The sequence below is a fragment of the Carassius carassius genome, chromosome 37 (assembly GCF_963082965.1).
Source record: "Carassius carassius chromosome 37, fCarCar2.1, whole genome shotgun sequence".
Taxonomy (NCBI): Eukaryota; Metazoa; Chordata; class Actinopteri; order Cypriniformes; family Cyprinidae; genus Carassius; species Carassius carassius.
In genome coordinates this window covers 13,754,535-13,778,629 of record NC_081791.1, presented here as the reverse complement: position 1 = coordinate 13,778,629, position 24,095 = coordinate 13,754,535, and the positions used below count along the sequence as shown (strand labels likewise).

Sequence of the window (24,095 nt, the reverse complement as noted above, 5' to 3'; positions counted from 1 at the left end):
ATTGAAAATGTTGTGGTACTGATAACTAATAATTGATAAGATTAATAAGATTATGTATTATTTTTCTTTCTCTTAATTGCAGACCTAAAATGATTATTCCCACACTAATTGAGAATTTCAGAGGCAGTGATTTTAGCTTTTCTAGCTGAACCAATTTCCCCTATCAATTTTTGAATGAATTGTTCCTTCAGGATATGGTATGCCACGGGTCTGTCACTTTACTGTACTGGTAGTTGTAGTCTTTTACTCTACAATCCAAATACATTTTCAGACGCAAAGAACTCCATCCCCCAGACACCAGGCCCATCGCTCCTCCCACTTATCTCAGCTCGCCTGCCCTCCCACTTTCTGTTGGTCCGCGGGGAAGTCGCAAGATGGCCGACGTCGCGTGAAAGTATGTTCCTCTCCTCAACATGAAGTCGTGAGTGAGACAGAGAGCGAGGGAGCTTACGTCGGGCTTTTGTTTTTGTTTTATTTTAGTTGTTTTACTTTATTTTCCCCTTAATTATTCATCTCATTCCGAATCGCGGCAGCCCCCGATTTGTCTCGACTAGTTTGACGCGTCAATCACGCCGGGATCTCGGCTATCTGGCTAACTGCGCGAGCTAGTCTGTTAGCCACAAACTGTAGCTCTTATAACTGTCATCCATCACAGGTCATACTGTTTTACTAGCAGCTAGAGTTAGTTTTGAATCACCTAACGGTTATGTTGGATAGCAACGGTGTAGTTGTTGTTTAGTTTGAAGCTAGAAAGGTTACAAATAGGATTATACTTTGATGTTACCAACATTGTCGACATCCTAACTTTAGCGTCCGCGCCGTTATCCTCATCGTTACGTTGTAGACCGTGCAACACTATAATTGATCAAAACAGAGAGACTGTTGCGGGATTACACTATTGACACAGTAAGGAATGGACACTGATTGCACTTAAACGACCAAACGTACAAAATAGCCACGCGTATCTGAAATCTTACAGGGGGTCGGTCGGCACTTGCTTTTGTAGGATAATTTGACGTTACCAGACATTTCAACTCTTTAGTTATCCAAGTATAACCGGACAGATCTAGTTCTGAGCACACAACCTAGAAATCAGCTTCTTAACAAGATTCATCCATCTCACGCGATCAGACACAATATGGGAGTGCAAGGGTTTCAGGAGTATTTGGAGAAACGCTGCCCTGGGGCGGCTGTTCCAGTAGATCTACTCAAGCTCGCCCGAACCGCAGGCCGTCAGCCCCCACACCTCCACCACCCTCACCCTCACCCTCACCACCACCATCCCCATCATCCCAGCTCGCTGCCTCCGCCTCCCCCGCCAGCGCGCATTCTGGTGGACGCGGACTCCGGCCTTCAGCGGCTCTACGGGGGCTACCAGACCGACTGGGTTTGTGGAGGCGAGTGGAATGCAATGCTCGGCTATCTGGCGGCGCTGTCCCAGGCCTGTCTGTACCAAGGCGGACTGGAGCTGGTGGTGGTGTTTAACGGTACGCTTGGGAAGGACCGCTGGCCGGAGTGGGCGCGGCGGGCGCAGGGGCAGCGACAGACCGCACAACTCATCGTCAACCATGTCGGAAGCAAGGCGACGCCCCCCCCGCGGGCCTGGTTCCTGCCCCCGGCCTGCCTGAGCCACTGTGTCCGCCTCGCCATGTTCCGGTTCCGCGTGCGGGTGAGTGGCCTAATGCCGTCCACGAGAGGAATTATGGATTGCCATGTCCTTTTAGCAGCTTTCTTAGTTTTTTACATTTCAGTGTAGAGAGTTTAAGCCAGTTTGTACTGCAAATGCATTGCCAGTTTCAATATAAAAGTGTTGGCAAAGCAAGTAAAATAATCTTTAAAATCATCCATTTTCACTAAACTGTAATCTTAAAGGTGCACTCTTCCCACATTAGTTTTACACGTAATGCATAATTAATATTTTGAAAAGGTTTACAATGATGTACATGTGAGACTCAAGTCTAAAGTGGATACTAATAAAAGCTGTTTTATTTTACATGAAGTGGGTCTCCTCGTGAAGGCATTCATGTTATGATCACGTGACTAGGGCAATGCTCATTGATTTATCTTGGTAACTCCACACTTTTGCTTGAGGAATAAGTTTATCACAGTTGACAGTCAGTTTTGGATTTCTAGCTAATGTGTGCTGTGTTATACGTTTTTCACAATACTGGAATTTATAACTTTGATACAGCAACTAGAAAAATATTGATATTCAACAATTTTGGACACTACCTTTAAAAAACAGCGGTCAAGCCAGCCGCACTTCAGAAAAACACCGTCAAAGCGCGTGTATTACTATAATTACGGTAATCGCAGGAACAACAGAGAGGGAACGCGCTTTCAGAGCGCTTTTCATCTATACGTTCAGATTTGATATATGATGACCTTTTTTGCCCATCTGCTCTAATATTCGTGTAACTTATTGTTTTCTTTGACTGTTCTGTATTACTATAATTTTCATACAATAATTAATTTATTATAATTATAATTTTTATACAATTTTCAAAGCATTACAATATTAGTAGAAAACGATATATGGGACATTCATTGATTTAGAAGACACTTTTTTTATGATAAGAAAAACAAAAATTAAAGGTCAGTTCTTAAAGACATCCCATACTATATCTATACCTCACATAAAACCATTTTACTGGAGCCTTTTCGAGACATAGGATAATATTACACTTTACAAGTCTATTAAGATCCCATTTCTAACAAGTAGAAAAAAACAATGGTCAGTTCTTATAAGGGACATCACATACTATATGCAAACTTCATATCAAACCATTCTACTGCAGCATTTTGGAGATATTGGACATTATTACACTTTAAAGGGCTATAAAAGATCCAATGTCTAATAAGTAGAAAAAACAATAGTTGGTTCTTATAAGGGATGTCCCATACCATATGCACACCTCATATCAAACCATTGTATGACAGCATTTTTGAGATATGGGACATTATTACACTTTAAAGGGTTATAAAGACCACATTTATGATAAGTATAATAAACAATGGTCAGTTTATTAATGGGACCTTCCATAATGTATGCTCACCTCATATCAAACCATTTTACTGCAGCATTTTCAAGATATGGCACATTATTACACTTTAAAGGGCTATAAAGATCCCATTTCTAATAAGTAGAAAAAAACAATGGTCAGTCCTTATAAAGGACATACCATACTATATGCACACCTCATATCGAACCATTTTACTGCAGCATTTTTGAGATATGGGTCCATTTAGCAATTTAGAGGGCTATAAAGACCCCATTTCTAATAAGTAGAAAAAACAATGGTCAGTTCTTAGCAGGGACGTCCCATACTATATGCACGTTTCATATGAAATCATTTTACTGCAGCATTTTTGAGATATGGGACCATACAATGATTTAGAAGGCTAGAAAGACACCATTTCTAATAAGTAGATTAAAACAATGGTCCGTTCCTATAAGGGACATCCCATACAATATGCAAACCTCATTTCAAACCATTTTACTGCAGCATTTTTGAGATATGGGTCCATATGGCGTTTTAGAGGGCTATAAAGACCCCATTTCTAATAAGTAGAAAAAAAAAACTATGGTCTGTTCCTATTCGGTTGTTAAGTGATGACGTAAGAAGCGCTGTTTCCGGGTCCAAGCCTCAACTCACTTCACTTGAGAATACGACCTCAGCAGCCGTTTATGAGCACTGTTTATTCATATTAATAGTTTAAGCTAAACTCTTTCAAACTTACGGTATACACTACAGTCTCCGTGCTCACAGTGTCCCAAACACAAATAATTTTTATATACATTTTTTATATTTATATTTTCATTGTCTGGCTATCTGGGACTTCGGTATGGAGTTAAAGGTTAAGATTATAACTTTTTCGCTAGTATTCTATAACATTGTGAGTTTATATTAGCATCTTTTGTTGTTTTCTCGTGGTAACTGATAGAGCGTTTGGACACGGAAGTGCTGCTACGTGACGTCAGACTTAACAAAAGAGATGTCCCATACTATATGCACACCTCATATCAAATAATTTTACTGCATAATTTTTTAGATATGGGTCCAAATGTTGATTTAGAGGGCTATAAAGACCCCATTTCTAATAAGTAGAAAAAAAACAATGGTCTGTTCCTATAAGGGATGTCCCATACTATATGCACACCTCATATAAAAATATTTCACTGTAGCATTTTGGAGATATGGGACTATATGTTGCTTTAGAGGGGCATAAAGACCCCATTTCTGATAGGTAGAAAAAAGCAATGGTCAGTTCTTATAAGGGACATTCCTTATTATATGCATGCCTCATATCAAACAATTTTACTGCAGCATTTTTGAGATATGGGTCCATATGTTGATTTGGAGGGCTATAAAGACCCCATTTTTAATAAGTAGAAAAAAACAGTTATCAGTTCCTAAAAGGGATGTCCCATACTATATGCACACCTCACATCAAACCATTTTACTGTAGCATTTTGGAGATATGGGACCATACGATTATTTAGAGGGCTATAAAGAACCCATTTCTAATAAGTAGAAAAAAACAATGGTCAGTTCCTGTAAGGGATATTGCATATTATATGCACACCTCATATCAAACCATTTTACTGTAGCATTTTTGAGATATGGGTCCATATGGTGCTTTAGAGGGATATAACAATCCCATTTCTAATAAGTAGAAAAAAACAATGGTCTTTTCCTATAAGGGACGTCCCATACTATATGCACACCTTATATAAAAATGTTTTACTGTAGCATTTTTTAGATATCGGTCCATATTAGTGTTGTCAAAAGACCCAGTACTTCGGTACCAAGTCGGTACTAAAAAAATGAAAATGTGACTGTACCAGGTTTCTTTAAGTACCGGTGGTACCGAGGTCCCGTTCAAACCCGGTTCTTGACGCATACAGTGCTATGATTACCGCGAAGCAGAAGACGTGGACGGAATCTCAAAATCCAGTCATAAAAATAAAACTTACATTTTAATATGGACAGTCAAAGAATTTATGGACCAGTATCTGTAAATGTTAAGCCGCAAAAGTTGGTTGAAATCTGAATCCTGCATGGTCTGCGTGGTGAATGAATGAATGGTAGAGACGTGCGGGTTTGTTTACTACATAGCGACCCTCTAAATTGCAAGTACACCACTCGTATATGCTACTAAATCTTCCTTCTGGCGACTAAATGATTTCTAATATTAGTGTGTGGAGTTAATGCGCAAATGGCAATCTCATTGGCTGGCGCTCACCTATTATCGTTCGTTTTGATTTCAGCAAATCAGTTCGAGCGAATGCACAAAACCTGATTAATATTCATGAATCCAGCAGCTAATTAATCCTTAGTAATCTTTAGTGTGTTTTTATAGTTCTTATTAGAATTCGTATCAATATTATCTTATCAGTATTCTTGTTAGTTTTTCTCACCTACTTTTTTTTTTTTTACAGAATCACTGAATGACAAAAAAAGCACCACCACCATTCCAGTTAAAATGTTCAGTTAAATTGACTAATATGCATTTAAACATGGTTATCAAGTTTACTTCTAATTACTAAAGTTCTAATTATATATCAGTCTGGCGAGTAAACTAAAATATTTAATTGCCAATGTCGATTCAATTGCAGAGGTGTCCGTAGAGGGTTGCATAGACTGAAGCGCGTGACATTTGCAGTAATTTCAGCATCTGCCATCTCAATGAGGACATAAATACACAAACAACATCACCAGAACTGTTCTGAGTCACTTCACAAGCATTTTACCGTTTCATTTGAGTAAAACCAGTGTCAGTTTAAAGGTATTCACGGCAACCCGCCAAAATAAGTTCATTTTTACAAGAAGGCATTGTGCTAGAAATATTACTATTATTTAGTAGAATGTATGTGATACTGCTACTACTTTTAAAAAAATGTATAAAACTTTTTAAAGAAATAAATCACACAATATTTCTTCCATGTTTTAATTTTAATAGCAAATCCTTTATTTACCAAAACATAGAATGTGTTCAAATTTCATTAATTAAAAGACAAATAAAATTTGGGTGAAACTTGTTTACTATTTTTTGTATAATTGTATTACTTGTAAAAAAAAAAACTTTAATCACAATTTTAAATAAGTATAAAGAATGGCATTGGTTTTATTTTTAGTGATAAAAAGTGTTTTTCTTTTTTTTTTTTTTTTTAGCATATTGTGTTTTGCTTTGGTACCGAAATTGGTACCGAGAACCGTGGATTTTCACTGGTATCGGTACCGAATACTGAAATTTTGGTACCGTGACAACACTAGTCCATATGGTGATTTAGATGCCTATGAAGTCCACATTTCTAACAAGTAGAAAAAAAGAATGGTCATTTCCTGTAAGGGACATTCCATATATTGTGCACACCTCATATCAAACCATTTTACTGCAGGGTTTTTGAGATATGGGTCCATATGGTAATTTAGAGGGCTATAAAGAACCCATTTCTAATAAGTAGAAAACAACAATGGTCAGTTCTTATAAGGGACATCCCATACTATATTCACACATGATATAAAACCCAGTTTACTGCAGCGTTAATGAGATATGGACCTATATTGTGCTTTAGGGGGCTATAAAGATAAAGGGTATATTTTTTTAAGAGCTAGCAATTATTTCACATATAGAGTTATAAAACATTACATTTATCTATTCCAATAATAATAATAATAATAATAATAATAGACATCAATAATCGACATAAGGGACATCACCTAATATGTGCAGCCATTATAAAAAAAAAAAAACATTTTAGTTTACCAATCTGGAATTGCATGCATTCAGAGTAGGGATGGGCGTTTTCCACAAATATCACATTCGAATATTTGAGCTCACAAAAAACGAATATTCGTTTATTTAAATTAAGTTTAATGAGTCAGACGTTATTTTTCAGCAACATTTGTTTTCGTCATTTTGAACAAGCTTACAATAAGCTTGAACATTACACATCGTGTTTTGTAGCTGAAAACCTTTAACAATGCGTGCAAACAAACAAAAGTACAGATTAAAAGCAAAAAAAAAAAGTGAACAAAGAAAAAACGTAAAGCAGCCTGCAGCAATTAGGCTATTGTACAGAATGTAGCTTACACTTAACTTTTAAACTGTCAGCAAATCTTTTTTTCTTTTTTTCTATTGTTTCAAATGTTCTTGTTAAGAAATACGGGATGTAAAACATGATTGGGGGAAAGTCGGCTCCTTAGTCTGTTAACAATAAGGCTGACCGCGGAGAAAACGCGCTCTGACGACAGAGACGTTGGCGGGACTCACAAATAACGGTGTGCTAAGCGAATACGTTTTGTGAAGCGCTTCATGTTTTCGTTTACCACTGAATGGGATCCTCATCTGGTGGAACACATGGCTCCAGCAAGAACTGTTCCCACTCGTCTCGGCTGGACTCTCTGTAATCATCGCTGGAGAACTGGCTCAGCCTTTTCCGACGAGTGGGCATTGCATATTCTTCATCGTGGCGACTGCATCCGCACCACTCGCATCAAGGAAAATGTTCTGATAATGTTCAAAAAAGTTTTTTTTTCTTACTTCTCTCATGTTTTCATCGAGAAACCTGAGATGTTTGTGCCGAGGGTCTAGGGCAGACGCGAGAAGAGGAGTTTTCACTGCATTCTCCAAGTTAGCGGTGTTTATTCGTTGCTTGAGAGATGCTGCAACAATGTTCTTGGATCACTTTCTGTGATTCTCCACGGCATATTTGAAGTACTGTAGAAGACCGCAGTTCTTTTAGGGGGCGTTCACATATCGCGTCTTTTGCATGCTCAATTTCGTTATTTCCAATGTAGGCGCGCGGTATGCGCGCTCATAATGGAAACGACGCGGTCGCGATGCGCACGCGGTGTGACGCGGTCCCGTTTTTCCCAGGCGCGTCCGCACAGCATCGAGTTAAAAACATCTCAACTTTCAGAATGCCGCAAGCGCACCGCAGGTCATGTGACAAGAACTAAACATTCAGCTTCATCCTTTCCTGTAACAACGTTGAAAGCTCAGCCAAGATGAAGGAACAGCTGATCATAGCTGTATATGGATTGCCATTTTGAAATAAATTTAGTAGCAGAGATACTGAAAGCGATTTTTTTTGTGCTGCAAATCCATTTATCCTTTGCTGAAATTTCCGTCTTCATGGCGAGAACCCGTCGCCTCAGGAGCGCTTCTGCCCGAGCGCTTTGGAAAGGAGAAAGCCACGCGTATAGCCTTTTCCACGCCTTAAGGCGCGATATGTGAATGGCCCCTTAATCATTCATAAATTATTTTTTGCTTGCATACACCTTCAAATATGCCGTGGAGAATCACAGAAAGTGACCAAATTAGGTTTTATTGTGAACTTTTTTTTTTTTTTTTTTTTGCGAAATTCGAATATCATTTTTATTTATCGAATAATAAGAGCAGAACGAACATTCGAATGTTCGACTATCCGTGCACATCCCTAATTCAGAGTCAGTTCTGAGACTTTGCATAACTTTGAGACATGTAGAAATGGCCATTATTTTTATATATGTATTTAACCTGATGTTTATATAAGCCTCAAAACTGGAGAAACAATATAAAGTCTTTAATATGTATGTATATATATATATATATATATATATATATATATATATATATATATATATATATATATATATATATATATATATATATATATATATTACTTTAAAGGGCTATAAAAGATCCAAATTTGGATGTATGCAACAAACTTCCATAGTACACAGACTTCAGATTAGCTGTGCTGATAGAATATGAGGCACTTTGTAAGAAAAGGCCATTATTTTTTCTACTTATTTTAAAAAACATCTCTATAGGCAGTGTTGTAGTCGAGTCACCAACTGTCAAGTCTCAGTGTCCGAGTCCAAGTCCGAGTCACCAAAGAAGAGTCAGAGTCGAGTCCAAGTCGAGTCCCCATTACCAGAGTTCGAGTCCGAGTCGAGTCTCGAGTCCCGTATTGGAATAATTTTTACATTTTTTTGAGGAAACAATAGCAACCAACTGAGTTGGTAGGCATTGAAGTCCATTATATGAAGAAAACATCCTGAAATGTTTTCCTTAAAAAACAGAAAAACACTCGGTGAAAAAAGAAATGTGAGCTATCAGCTATCAGAGCTCTCAGCAAAGCGACGGCGAGTCGTGCTCCTTCACACAGAGTTTACAGTTCGGCAAATACCATAGACAGTAAAAGAGGCAAATACAGGTGTACTGTGCGTCCATTGAGATGAATTGAAAAGTACAGATCGCTTGATGGAGAGAGAACTCTGAAGCGCTCAGTCAGTGTTCAGTGAGTGAAAATATATCTGCGCCAATCTTATAATAGCCTCGAACACACACACACTGGCGAGTAAAATCTAAGAATTTATTAGCCAATGGCTAACAATAGACATAATTTAGTCGCCCTGAGTAAAATTTATTCACATATGCGAGTGATTTACTCGCAATGTAGAGGCTGTTTTGACGGTTTTCCGTGAATACCTTTAAATTGACACTGGTTTTACTCAAATGAAACGGTAAAATGCTTGTGAAGTGACTCAGAACAGTTCTGGTGATGTTGTTTGTGTATTTATGTCTAAACAAACCATTCATTCATTCACACAGAGACATGCACGCAGAACATGCAGGATGCAGATTTCAACCAACTTTTGTGGCTTAACATTTACAGATACTGCTCCATATGGAGATTTGATTTGATTAATTTATGCTAACTTGACAAATTCCGTGACTGTCCATATTAAAATGTAAGTTCCATTTTCATGACTGGATTTTGAGATTCCGTCCACGTCTTCTGCTTCGCGGAAATCATAGCGCTGTATGCATCCAGAACCGGGTTAGAACGGGTCCTCTGTACCACCGGTACTTACAGAAACCTGGTACCGTGACATTTTCATTTTTTTAGTATTGACTTGGTACCGAAGTACCGGGTCTTTTGACAACACTAGTCCCATATCTAAAAAAATGCTGAAATAAAATGGTTTGATATGAGGTGTGCATATAGTATGGGATGTCCCTTATAGGAACTGACTATTATTTCTTTCTACCTATTAGAAATGGGTCTTTATAGCCCTCTAAATTGCCATATGGACCCATATCTCAAAAATGCTGCAGTAAAATGGTTTGATATGAGGTGTGCATATAGTATGGTATGTCCTTTATAAGAACTGACTATTGTTTTTTCAACTTATTAGAAATGGGATCTTTATAGCCCTTTAAAGTGTAATAATGTGACATATCTTGAAAATGCTGCAGTGAAATGGTTTGTTATGAGGTGAGCATACATTATGGAAGGTCCCATTAATAAACTGACCATTGTTTATTATACTTATCAGAAATGTGGTCTTTATAACCCTTTAAAGTGTAATAATGTCCCATATCTCAAAAATGCTGTCATACAATGGTTTGATATGAGGTGTGCATATGGTATGGGACGTCACTTATAAGAACCAACTATTGTTTTTTCTACTTATTAGACATTGGATCTTTTATAGCCCTTTAAAGTGTAATAATGTCCAATATCTCCAAAATGCTGCAGTAGAATGGTTTGATATGAAGTTTGCATATAGTATGCGATGTCCCTTATAAGAACTGACCATTGTTTTTTTCTACTTGTTAGAAATGGGATCTTAATAGACTTGTAAAGTGTAATATTATCCTATGTCTCGAAAAGGCTCCAGTAAAATGGTTTTTTGTGAGGTATAGATATAGTATGGGATGTCTTTAAGAACTGAACTTTTTTTTTTCTTATCATAAAAAGTGTCTTCTAAATCAATGAATCAGAATCAGAATCAGAATGAGCTTTATTGCCAGGTATGTTCAGACATACGAGGAATTTGTTTTCGTGACAGAGCTCCGCAGTGCAACATAACAGCGACAGAACAAAAAACACAATAAGGAATAAAAAATACAAAAAAATACAAATAGGTGGGTAAGGATTGACAATATACAAATTGACAATGTAAAAATGTCCCATATCTCGTTTTCTGTCCCATATCTCGTTTTCTACTAATATTGTAATGCTTTGAAAGGTTGAAAATTATAGTAATACAGAACAGTCAAAGAAAACAAGTTAAGCGAATATTAGAGCAGATGGGCAAAAAAAGGTCATCATATATCAAATCTGAATGTATAGATGAAAAGCGTAATTATACGAATACACGCGCATTTAAATTTCACTCGCGGCTGGCTTGACGGTGTTTTTCTGAAGTGCGGCTTGCTTGACCGCAGTTTGAAAAATTGCTACAACTCTTTCCCGCAACAAAGTGTGCATCTGAGATGCATCAGGCCTGATAGCTGGAGTAAGGTTATATATCAATAACATTTATTCGTTTTATTATTTCTAAGAAAATTACATTACGAGTAGTAATACAACTGCACTGTAAAGTAAGAATTTTTCTTTTACATTTCTTAAACAGTATATGAATTAAAATATCTGTGTGGTCACAGGTTTACATATGCTTCTCATTAAAAATTTGTGTGAGGTGCTGTGAGTATCTGACAACAAAATTGTTGGAAGTTATGCAGATGTGAAAAAAAAACTGCATACCTGAGTGTCCGTTGTGTTACAAAGTAAATGTTAAACTCATAGCACAAAGATGGGAGTTTGCTGTGTTTACTTTGAACCGAGTGTGCTTGCATGTAAGAACACAGTGATGCACTCCACTTTGAAACATGCAACAAATCATATATTTAAGTAAAATACACACTGCTGTTTGTCACCTTGATGTCAGAGTTGGTATCAGTGTATCTGTGCTGCAGAAAATCAGTATTGCAATTGTTTCAAATATTCAGAATCATTATGTATCAAAAAAAGTATAATTTTACAATACTAATGTGTTAGTATAAACCCAAGATGACTGCCACATCAGCCAAAAAAGTAGGCTTTAACTGAGTGCACCTTTAAGCTGGATCGTTTAAGTGCTGTTTGATCAGAAATTCAGAGCAATAGGAGCTTGTTTATCAGCAGATCACAAGAATGCATTGTCTCCTTTCGCCCTGCTTGTGTTGTAGGTGGTGCAGACCCTGGAGGACCACCATCAGGAGGTGCTATCCCTGTACAGAGACTATGGTTTTCAGGGTCTGATTGCACAGGACTCAGAGTTTGCGCTATGCAACGTTCCGACTTATTTTAGCTCCCACGCTCTCAAGCTCTCCTGGAATGGCAAGAATCTGACCACTCACCAGTACCTGCTATCAGAGGCAGCTCGCCAGCTCGGCCTCAAGACCCAGCACCTGCCCATCTTTGCTGCTCTTCTTGGTAAGTGACACCACAGGTTTTTGGTCCAGGATGTGACTTTGCATTTTTTCCATACATTGTTTGGTTCTAAATGTGGGTCTTCAAAAACAAAAAACAGGTAACCACATTCTGCCAGATGAAGACTTGGCTGCCTTTCATTGGAGTCTGTTAGGCCCTGAACACCCTCTTGCCTCCCTAAAGGTGCTTATACAATTTGTCATTTCACACTTTTTCAGATATTTTCATTCTTCCATAATTGTAATTGATGATACAGACTTAAGCATCCTTGAGCATCAGTTTAATCAATGTAACCCATTCTTTTAACTTCATTCTTTGTTTTTCTTCTCTCTGTTCAGGTAAGGGCTCATCAGTTAGTGCTCCCTCCATGTGAGGTTGTTATTAAGGCTGTATCTGAGTATGTGGCATCCATCAAAGATCTTGGGAATTTAGAGTCGGTGGCCAAGGATGTTTTCAAGCAGTCACAGGTGAAGCATGGCTGTGTTACCATATGCATTTTCATGTACTACTTTACCTTCATCATAAGTTCATCATAACATGGGGACCTTCTAATTTTTCTAACTTCCAGTCACAAACTGAAGATAAAATTGAGAGGTTTAAGAAGGCAGTGGAATACTTTTCAGCGGCCAGTAAACCAAGACCTCTCTCCATGGGACCTTCTCCTTACCTCTGTAGGTATAATGTGGTGTTTACATGCACTAACCTTCAAAGTTTGGGATCAGCAGGCTTTTTATGTTTTCAGTTTCTTGATCACCAAATCAGTATATTAGAATGATGTCTGAAGTATCACTGAAGACTGGAGTAATTATGCTGAATATTCTGCTTTGCATCAAAGGAATAAGTTATGTTTTGAAATATAGTTAAATAGAGAACAATATTTCATAATATAACCATTTTTGATCAAATGCAGACCCCTTACAGACACTCAAACCTTTGAACAGTGTGTATGATTATTTTCCACTGTTTAGCTTTCAGAAGCCATACGATAAACTTTGACATCAATCAGATTGTACTCACACAATATTAATTTGTGTTCCCTGACTCTTCTTTCAGTTCCTGGCTTTGGGCCTAGTCAGTTTAGCGGACCTCCAGGCCACATGGGGGCAATGCAGCCTGTAAAAGCTCAGGTAATTTTTTTTACTAAAGAAGTGTAGTTCCCTTAAAAAATCATGTTCATTTCCCCGAAACTGATTTCAGCCAATCTCTTTTTTGCTGTTCTCCACAGTTTGGTCCACCCCAGGTGTCAGGTGTTAAGGTGCCTTATCCAGGTGGGCTCTACGGACCCAGCCTTGCCAGTGGTCCAGCCCTTTTATGCCAGAACCCAACTCAGCCTCTGCAGGACTGTAATGACACACTAGTTGGGAAAATGGGCTTTGCTGATTGGTCTGCTCCATATGATTCCTCTCAAGGTGGCAGCCGACAGCCCAATCATCACACTGCTGCTCCTACAGGCCCCTCCCCCTCATCATCATCGTCTTCAGATGGGGAGGAGCAAAATGACACCAGCACTAAGTGAGTTTATATTGTACCGAATCTGTTCATTGTGTTGTGTACTTGCAAGCAATCTGCTATTCAGAGCAAAATGAATATTCATTTTCTGTTGTAGTCATTTGGCTGACAAGTCTACAAGATGGGAAGATCCCAGTGGAAGGGGCAGCAGTGGCTCTGGAGACGGGCACCATGGTAATGGAAGTGGGCCGTCCATTCCATCATTGCTGTCCATGCCAACTCGGAGTCACATGGACATCACAACGCCACCCCTTCCACAGGTCAGTGCCGAGGTGCTGAGGGTGGCAGAACACAGACACAGAAGAGGACTCATGTATCCACAGATCTACCACATCCTGACCAAGGTACAACAGCCACAAAGCATCCCTAATACTTCTTGCTGCTGAATCTGCAATGGTAAAGTTTTTTTTAAAAAATGCATTTAAGATCAGTATTTTTACTTGGGTTATTAACTTGGGTTAAGTTAATTATAATATTACCGTATTTTTGGGACTATAAGTCGCACAAAAACATAAAAAAAACATATATAAGTCGCACTGGACTATGTCACATTTATTTAGAACCAAGAACCAAGAGAAAACATTACCGTCTACAGCCGCGAGAGGGCGCTCTATGTTTTCAGTCTAGACTGCAGAAGCACTGAGCAGCATAGAGCGCCCTCTGGCGGCTGTAGACGGTAATGTTTTCTCTTGGTTCATTTCTCTTGGTTCATGTCAAATTAATTTTGATAAGTCGCACCTGACTATAAGTCGCAGGACCAGCCAAACTATGAAAAAAAGTGTGACTTATAGTCCGGAAAATACGGTATATAAAATATGTAGTGTATATAATATAACATTTAATGTTTTAATGGTATAGTTCACTCAGAAATGAAAAATTCTGTCATTAATTACTTTCCAAGGTCCAGGACGAGACATGAGGTTGAGTAATTAATGGCAGAATGTAAATTTCTGAGTGAACTATCCCTTTAAATGGGAGTTTAATAATATTATACCACAATTTGTTTACATTTATGGTGACAAATGACCTGAACCCCATTTAATGTATTAAAAAGCATCTAATAATACCTCTCAGAGCTCTTACACTCCTCCCTGTCCCTTCTTGTTTCTCTTCCTTTTCTCTCTCCCAGGGGGAGATGAAGATGCCAGTGTGTATAGAAGACGAGTGCAACCCCGACCTTCCTCCTGCTTCCCTACTTTTCCGTTCTGCCCGCCAGTATGCCTACGGGGTGCTTTTCAGCTTGGCTGAGACCCAGCGGAGGCTGGAGAGACTGGCCATGCGCAAGCGTAGTCCAATTGACGGTAAGCTTAGACAATGGTTAAATGAGTCCGTAAAACACACATACACATTTTGAGTGTTGTCACAGTAGCAAAAATTAAATGGCTAATTCCAATACCAGACAACTTTTGAGATTCTCAATACTGTTTTAAGTACCACAGCAAAAATGAATGTGCTGTTCAATGTTAATATTTAGGTTAAATATATACAAGTTGCATTAAAACATTGGGCTATTATTCGTTAAATTAAACGCTGTTTGTTTTTCATTGTTATATTAATAATAAGGGTTGATAAAATATTAATAAACACAAATTGGCAGATAGAAAGTTGTAAGAAAATGTATTTCATCTTTCTAAATAATGGAAATATTGTCACATGTCTAACCAAATAATTAGCTCTTGTTTTGTTGCTTTTAATAATAGAGATATTGCCCAGCTGTGTCTCCTTTGGCGTTGAGGAAGAAGGCATCAAAGTAAGATGAAAATGAATCTAAATGTGTCTCATTTCTGTATAACTCCGCAGTGCCTCCAGTGATTGTAAAGGAGTGGTGTGCCAGTAAAGCTAAATCTGCCCTGACCCCAGAGCTCGTTCCAGCCCTTTGTTTCCGCGAGTGGACGTGTCCCAACCTGAGGCGGTTGTGGCTGGGCAGAGCGTCTGAGGACCGTAGCCGCCGTACACGAGCCTTCCTAGCCTGCATGCGCTCTGACTGCCCTGCCCTGCTCAACCCGACCTGTGTGCCATCTCACCTGCTGCTCATGTGCTGTGTGCTCAGGTACCTTTATGAGATGACATCATTGGGAAACTGTTTCTCATTGGCCATTTACATTAGAATGGTTCTTACTAAATTATTGGATAAGTAGATCAGCGCTGAACCTTAGGAGCTCTGGGTGTCTTGAGTGGTATTATGTGTTTACAGGTATATGATGCAGTGGCCGGGTGGTCGCATTCTTCAGCGCCATGAGCTTGATGCCTTTTTGGCTCAAGCTGTGTCCAACCAGCTCTATGAGCCTGACCAACTTCAGGAACTCAAGGTAACTCATTTCTCATTAACTGTCACACAGTGACCACCCCCTTCAGCAATTAGGGCTAGCCTTTATTATTTTATTTTTCACTTGTATTAGGGCTGCACAATTTTAAAAATGTTGTGGTTTATATCAGTGTGATTTATTATCTATTATTATTATTATCGCTAAATATAAAAATTATTATTAGTAGTATTCTTATTTATTTCTGAAGTAAAATATTTACCAAAATAAAAATATATCACTATTGTCAAATTTCAGAGATTTAAGAAAAGTAATGCAATAATCATAATTTTATTTTACAATACAGTTAATACAATACAGTCTTAATTCTTTTATTTTCATTTAACCATCAAGATTTTATTTGGCAGAAACCACAATTTTACAATTTTGTTTTGTGTTCCCAAATGAATGAGATTTTTAGTTTGTATGGAGCAGCATTTACTGTAAACTGAGTCTCTATATATAGTGTCTCTCTCTCTCTCTCTCTCTCTCTCTCTCTCTCTCTCTCTCTCTCTCTCTCTATATATATATATATATATATATATATATATATATATATATATATACAGTACAGACCAAAAGTATGGAAAATTACTATTTTTAATGTTTTTGAAAGAAGTTTCTTCTGTTCATCAAGCCTGCATTTATTTGATCAAAAATACAGAAAAAACAGTAATATTGTGAAATATTATTACAACTTAAAATAATAGTTTTCTATTTGAATATACTTTAAAAAAAAAATTATTCCTGTGATGCAAAGCTGAATTTTCAGTATCATTACTCCAGCCTTCAGTGTCACATGTAACATCCAGTCGATCACATGATCATTTAGAAATCATTCTAATATTCTGATTTATTATGAGTGTTGGAAACAGTTCTACTGTCTCATATATTTGATGAATAAAAGGTTAAAAAGAACTGCATTTATTAAAAATAAAAATACAAATGTCTAATAATATATATTTTAATAATATATTTTCTTTACTATCACTTTTTATCAATTTAACACATCCTTGCTGAATAAAAGTATTGATTTTATTAAAAAAAAGAAAGAAAAAAAATTACTGACCACAAATTACTGACCAGTAGTGTATATTGTTATTACAAAATATTTATATTTTAAAAACATAGATGAATCATCATATTAGAATGATTTCTAAAGGATCATGTGATAATGATCCTAAAAATTCAGCTTTGCATCACAGAGATATATAATTTAAAGTATAATAAATTTAAAAACAATTATTTTAAATTGTATTAATATATCACAATATTACATTTTGTTATGTATTTTTGATCAAATAAATGCAGGCTTGATGAGCAGAAACTTTTCAAAAACATTAAATAGTAATATTTCCAAACTTTTGGTCTGTATTGTGTTTATATATATATATATATATATATATATATATATATATATATATATATATATATATATATAAAATAGACAGCATCTCAGACAATGATTGAAAACTAATTAAAGATTTTTATTTCTTAAAGATGTACTTTATATTGAGTTGATAGCAGGTGGAGGGAGAGCTGTGGTTTGAGACTAAATTACATTTGCATGTTCTTATATAACTGTACAGGCCCAGATTACAGCAAAATCAGTGAGAGGCGGGGTTGAATTGAACATTGACTCCTTGTATCTTCCACACTTTCTTTATTAAATGTTCATTCACAACAATTTTAACCCTGTTTTTTATTGCCTTGACGCAAAGCATGTTTTCAGACAAGACTAACTTGTAAGGACTCCGCTCAGCTCAACTTCAATAGCTGTATGTAACATAAAGCAACAGGTTCAAGGCAAAACATTTCTTTAAAATAGAATGCTGTCTTTCAACTGTCAGGTTGTCAATAATCTTTTTTGTTAGAGCTCTGTGAAATCTGAAATAACATGCTACTGTGATATTTACCAGGTTGATGCAAAACATGCCGCCGAATCAATTTTCTTCTTTGACACTGATACCAGGTGGAGAAGGTGGATAACCGTGGGGTGCAGCTGGCCTCTCTGTTCATGAGTGGAGTGGACACTGCCTTGTTTGTGAATGATGTATGTGGACAGCCCTTGCCATGGGACCACTGCTGTCCTTGGGGCTTTTTCGATGGGAAGTTGTTCCAGAGCAAGCTAGCTAAAGCCACCAGAGACAGAGCCTCCTTACTTGATATGTGTGAAGGCCAGGTAACAAATGTGTAGATGCAGTCACATCTGTTTAGTATTTGGGAATATTTAAGTTTTTTTAATTGTTTTTTTACACTTTGTCCTGCAGGAGGAGCTGGTTTCGAGAGTGGAGAAGATGCGCCAGTCCATTCTGGAAGGCATCAACCTGTCCCGGCCGCCTCCCCCACCTCCACCACTGCCACCCCCTGCATTCCTCCCCCCTACCATGGTGCCCCCTTTCTACCCCATGCATCCTCTATACCCTCCTCGCCCCCTGGGCTCTATGCCTCCTCCTCCTCACCATCACCACCAGCACCGGCCCAGGGCCTTCCCAGGTCTGACCTTCCTCCCATTTAGCACATTTAGTTCATTTTATTTACTGCTCTTTGGTTGCCACTTAGTAATTTTCTGAAACTTTTTTAGGATTCCAGTCTATACCTCCCCAGGGTGGCAAGCTGGAAATAGCTGGCATGGTTGTTGGTCAATGGGCTGGGAACAAACCAGTCCGTGGCAGAGGCAATATGCAGGTGGTGTCAGTTGGAGGAAAAGGGTGAGTCCATTCTGTGTCATAAAATTGTGGCCATATAGCGGATTATTTATGGATGTATGACAGAAGCCTCACAACAAATGGCTTCTCTTTCTCTGCTGTTCTTTATAAACTCTCAATTGCAGAATCTACTGGTGTGGCTTGAAGCAACAAGAGATTTTAATGGGGTCATATGACGTTGATAAAAAGAACATTGTGTTGTTTATTTGGTGTAATGCTATGTGTTTATGTGGTTTAAGGTTAAAAAAAAATATTATTTTCCACATACTGTACATTACTGTTGCTCCTCTATGTCCCGCCTTTCTGAAATGCATAGACTTTTACAAAGCTCATCATTTTGAAAAGTGAGGTGTGCTCTGATTGGCCAGCAGTGCATTGTGATTGGCCGAATGCTTCAAGTGTGTGTCGGAAACGTTACTCCTCCTTACCATTTTGTGATGTGGTGGGACGAAACAAAAACAATAAAACCTATTACAAAAGAGGCATTTTTTGCAGCCTTGGACATAATTAAGTGAAAGTCAACGTATGGCCAAGTATGTTGACCCATACTCAGATTTTGTGCTCTGCATTTAACCTATCCAAGTGCACACACACACAGTAGTGAGAACACACATACTGTGAACACACACCCGGAGCAGTGGGCAGCCATATTGCTGCGGCGCCTGGGGAGCAGTTGGAGGTTTGGTGCCTTGCTCAAGGGTCTCACCTCAGTAATGGTATTGAGGGTGGAAGAGAGCACTGGTTATTCACACCCCCGCGGACAATTCCTGCTGGACCTGAGACTCGAACAGTGACCATGTTACAAGTCTGACTCTCTATCCATTAGGCCACGACCTGCTGTATAATAATTATAATAATTACTGATTAATAATTACTTATACTGTCTTTTTACTCATTGGGTTGGATATCGCGCTGCGTAAATATAAAAACTATGTCTGCATTTGCGATCCGAGAAACAACAAACAAGTCTACACTGCTCAAAACTCTCGTTTGAATCATCAGTGGCAAATTCTTAATTTAAATATGAAATCTACTTACAAACTGTGAGTCAGAAGTGCCAGACTGTCTCTCCAAATTTGGAATTGCCCCACTTCATAGAAACAGCATTTGTGCCACAGACACATTCTAGTTTTGTCCTCTTTTGGAAGACCAAAAAAAGTAGCTTCGCTTTCACAACAAAACGCACAGCATCTCCACGACAGTAATAATACAGCGAGAATAAAATTTACTCTTTTCTTTGTGTGAACATTTGTGCAGTGCAAATCTTCCCACACAGTGATGTAGAGATGTGGGAGCGTGTTTAAACAAGACATTTTAGAAAGCGTGGACGACTCTTAACTTTTATAAAGAATATCTCTTTGGGTTTGAGACTTTATTCTTTGCAACTTTAGGGATCGTATCTATGCACGAACAGCTTGTAACACTCCAAAGAGAAAGGAAAGCTTTAAATCGCATCATATGACCCCTTCAATGGATTGAACTAGACTGCATATGTATTTCCGCTAAAATCTCAGTGCTGTTCCAGATGATAGCAATCCGTGGCAGTAGCAAACTCTTATTTCTAATAACTGTTTATTTAAAAAAAATATGATATATTATAGTATTGTAACTATAGTAAACAACATTTTTGGTGTTAAATCATAACATATTTTAGTAATGAGTTCAAGAAGCTTTAAATAACCTTAGTATTAAGGTGTTTTATATTCATATTGCTTTTTCCTGTCATCTAATACTTTCTCAAGATTTCATTTTGTGCTTCATTTTCTCAGTTTTCATACACTGCATTGCACCAGAAGTTGCAGTAGTATTTGACGCTAGATACAGAAGCTTTTGTGTATTGAGATTATTCTTAGATTCATTTAATTTGAAATATTCACTGCTGAAAATATACAAATGTTTAGTTGCAGCCTCAAAAAAATCCAATGATTTTATATGCAGTTGAACATGCTTCGTGCCAAAGACATTTTTCATAAATATATAATTTTCTCCACTGTTGTGTTCCTTTTTACAGAGCTTATCTGTTAATGTAGAAAACATTATTGTTGTTTTGTTTTTAAGCATAATAAAATCTTTTTCTTATTGTTTCCCAGTAGGGGTAAAGAATTGACACTGAAAGGAAGGGGAGGGAAGAAAGTGACCACCAACAGAACACAGGTCAGTCCGATGCTTAACTTCCTCGCTAAATGCTAAATGTGAGCGAGGAAAATCATTTTTTTCCCCCCTTCTCTTTATCCCAATGTTTCTTGTAGACTCTGTCCTCTTCACCACCCTCCTCCAGCCCCCCGAAACTCACTGAAGATGCTAAAGTGGTGGAGCGGCCCACGGAGGGAATGGGGACCGTGTCGCAGCAGCTGAACGGCAGCTCTTCAGGAAGCGCCACTGGTCAAGCTCTTGACCTGCCACCACTGGCCCAGCCAATCCAGTGTGCCTTAGCCAGCAGAGACAACCAGTCAGGAGATGGGGTGGAGGTAGAGGCCTCTTGTTGCCTTGATGACTGCCCATCAGATGGTGCACTACAGAAAGAGGAGTAATTACATCCCATAATGTAATAAGAATGAGAGAGTGAGAGGGAATGATCTAAGGTCGACTGCCTTTTCTTTGCAAAATTGAATATTTAGGGCACAGTAGCCACTTTGTGTTGTCATGGTGTAATTTATGATGCTGCGCATGCTGGAAACGACAGCTGGACAGTGTCAGGAATGCGGTCTATGTGTCACCTTAAGAGCCGGGTCTGGTTTAAAACTGAGTGAGTTTAAATCACAACCCTTCGCCCAAACTGAATCTTCGGATTCTGGACCTCATCCTTTCCACTGGCCCATCAATGTTGTAGCATCGTGAAAAGCTCTCAAGTCTTTTTATTTCGACACCTTTTCTTTTCAGACCTTAGTACATTGACGTTGACCTTATATGTATGATTGCCTAAAATAGCTACGAGAAACCCGAATTGCCCAAAGTGTATTTGAAAATTGACCTAATCGAAATACTTGCACGTGTCAAGTAGCACAGAAGCACCTGCTCTAAAGTTTCCACCACACAGCAAAGAATCACACTATTTTGTACTACACATGGCTGTGTCTGCAGTGTACCACATAGGGGAGGATTCAAATCAACACTGCCCTGAATACAGTAGACGAGTGGAAACTGACGGAGAACACTGGTTGTATTTGTATGTCACAGTGTGTATTCACACACACATGGTAGTCCTTTTCTTTTTTTTTTTTTTTTTTTTTTTTTTTTGCATTTTATCTTATCAAAGAGTGATTTACATGTGGAGAAGTTGCTATTGTCTTCAGCACAGGGGCCACGGGCGGCCCGAGAAGTCCAAGCTCAGAGAGGCGTACGAGTAACGACGTGTAAATTGAAGGGAATGATTCGTACAGGTTACAATCTGCATCGCCTAGCTAGCTCTCCTCTGTTGTGTTCTCTCACATGTAGACAATCTTCTTTTAGGCCCACATCCCCTTGAAGATTCACAGCAGTACTCGAGTAGTTCTAAAATCAAAATATTTAAAGCACCTTAAGCCTAATATTAAATATATGCAACCCCCCTCCACCTCGACTGAGGAAGAAATACCCTTCAAAATTGATTGTATTGTAATGTAAAGCACTTAAAATATTATTTATGATAGTACTGCGCTAAATAGTTAATTGGTTAATGTTAAGCAGCAGGCCATCATTTCTTTTGACAGTTTAACTGTCCAGATACACTTTACCTTGCGTGTTGTTTACCAGTATGACGTACAAATCGACACCAACGCATTTGAATGTGAGAACGGAGTGCGTGGAAAGCTGCACTTGGTTTTAAAACCTAAAATACACTGGGTTGTCCTCGAACCAGGATAAAGAAAAATCGAGGCCTCTGGCAGAGTTAGGGAGGAAGCAGTGTGTTCGGAGAGAACCGTGATACTGTTTGACATCCCAGCCGTTTGTATATAGACCCAAATGTACATGATCCTGTTACGCAATGGCGTAATTTAGGGGAGTGATTTTATCAGTGGTTGAGAATGCACACAGTCCCTCAGACAAACCTGCCATTTGATATCTCTCTGCTTCACAACATTTTGCTTTTGGATTTTAGCAGCTCTTTTTTTTTTTTTTTTGGCCCCTCGTTCATGTCTTCTCTGTGCCTTGTGCATGTGTACCATGTGGATGCTTTTTTGTACATGTGCATTCTCCCACCATCGCTAAAATCATTGTAGTTTTGTTACGGTCGAAAGAAATGAATCGAACGAACCTTAGGATTAACTTTTATTGTGACAGTCATTTAAAAAAAAAAAAAAAAAAGTGTGCTTCACCAGACTGTTTCGTGATCAGTTCGTCTCGTCTTGTTTTTGTGACAGTCCTATGAACTCATGCACTTCTATGTTCAAAACATTATTTCTATTGAGGCGAATAGGCTTTAAAATGATAACGAATGAAACACATTGGAAGATTAAAGCTGCGCTTGCCGTTATATTGACCATTTTGAATCAGATGGTTAGGAGATTAATTTTACTTACATGTTAATGTTTTAAATGCATTTTAAAAACAAAATACATGTTTTGTACCAATGATTTTTTGGACATAATGAATGAGAATTTAATTTTAAGAATAACTAATACACGTGAGAGGCTATTGCATTTAATCATAGTTTAAGATCTGTACAATTGACAATGTCAGGATTAAATCACAGCTTTCTATTGAAGTTATAAGATGCACCTTATTTTGTTAAGAAGTTAATATTATATTTAGTGCCACTAAAATTATATTGAAAGCTCTTTTTATGGAAGACACCCATTATAGTTACATGTCTATGTATATTCTGCAAATTCTCACTATTGAGGAACGCAGACAGATCAGCCCGTCAGAAATATCATGATGATCTGAAGCATGCATTATTAATGCAGTTTGCTATAAAATAAGTAAAAAAATGACAGTGATATATCGGTGTCAGAATATGACAATACTGGACATACCGGACAGACTTTAAACCAAGAAGAATCTTGACCGTAGCATGACAGGTAGTGTTCGTGAACTAACACACTGCACCGTCGTGCACGCTAGAGCGTTTCAAACCTCAACCTTAGGTTGTCACATTTATTACGCATTAAGTACAGTAGTGCTAGTTTTCAAGAGAGGATCTCCAGCATGTTAGTGCTTATGAACATGCATACGCACCCATTAATGGAATTTCAGTTTCCTCAGAATAACAGTAGATCATTTTAAAGCATTCAGTCCTGTCTCATCTGTGAGTAACAGCCGTTTCAGTTAGAGTTGGGTTTTTTCTCAGTATGTTTGTCATAGAGTATCAGTAACTCCTTCACATTTAGTTATAAGTGT

At 38.1% G+C, this 24,095-nt stretch overlaps 2 protein-coding genes across 3 annotated transcripts in view; one reads left to right on the top strand and one right to left on the bottom strand.

The window, feature by feature from the left end:
* LOC132118078 (myosin-7-like) overlaps positions 1–19,486 on the bottom strand; it is a 151,802-nt gene extending 132,316 nt beyond the window's left edge. Inside the window, exon 1 of the mRNA XM_059527599.1 lies at positions 19,483–19,486. The gene's annotated coding sequence lies outside the window, so the exon portion shown is untranslated. The remainder of the gene's footprint in view (positions 1–19,482) is intronic.
* LOC132118079 (constitutive coactivator of PPAR-gamma-like protein 2) lies at positions 146–23,467 on the top strand. Of its 2 annotated transcripts, none has more exons than XM_059527605.1 (16): positions 146–1,669; positions 12,013–12,259; positions 12,357–12,439; positions 12,595–12,723; positions 12,825–12,927; positions 13,310–13,383; positions 13,482–13,768; positions 13,863–14,109; positions 14,895–15,066; positions 15,566–15,815; positions 15,960–16,074; positions 18,041–18,250; positions 18,339–18,564; positions 18,653–18,779; positions 20,870–20,930; positions 21,026–23,467. In XM_059527605.1, the coding sequence occupies exons 1-16, from the start codon at positions 1,139–1,141 to the stop codon at positions 21,305–21,307; spliced, it is 3,144 nt and encodes a 1,047-aa protein (XP_059383588.1). In that variant the 5' UTR covers positions 146–1,138; the 3' UTR covers positions 21,308–23,467. The 2 variants fall into 2 exon arrangements, with proteins under 2 accessions (XP_059383588.1, XP_059383587.1); XM_059527604.1 differs by having other exon boundaries at positions 342–1,669; positions 20,867–20,930.
* The last annotated feature ends 628 nt before the right edge of the window (positions 23,468–24,095 follow it).

Excerpts from the sequence above, each read along its gene's own strand:
- LOC132118079 (XM_059527604.1), top strand. The coding sequence starts at position 1,139 with ATGGGAGTGCAAGGGTTTCAGGAGTATTTGGAGAAACGCTGCCCTGGG. Across the intron at positions 12,440-12,594 it reads ACCCTCTTGCCTCCCTAAAG|GTAAGGGCTCATCAGTTAGT; the intron begins GTGCTTATACAA and ends CTCTCTGTTCAG. Across the intron at positions 15,067-15,565 it reads CAAGCGTAGTCCAATTGACG|TGCCTCCAGTGATTGTAAAG; the intron begins GTAAGCTTAGAC and ends ATAACTCCGCAG.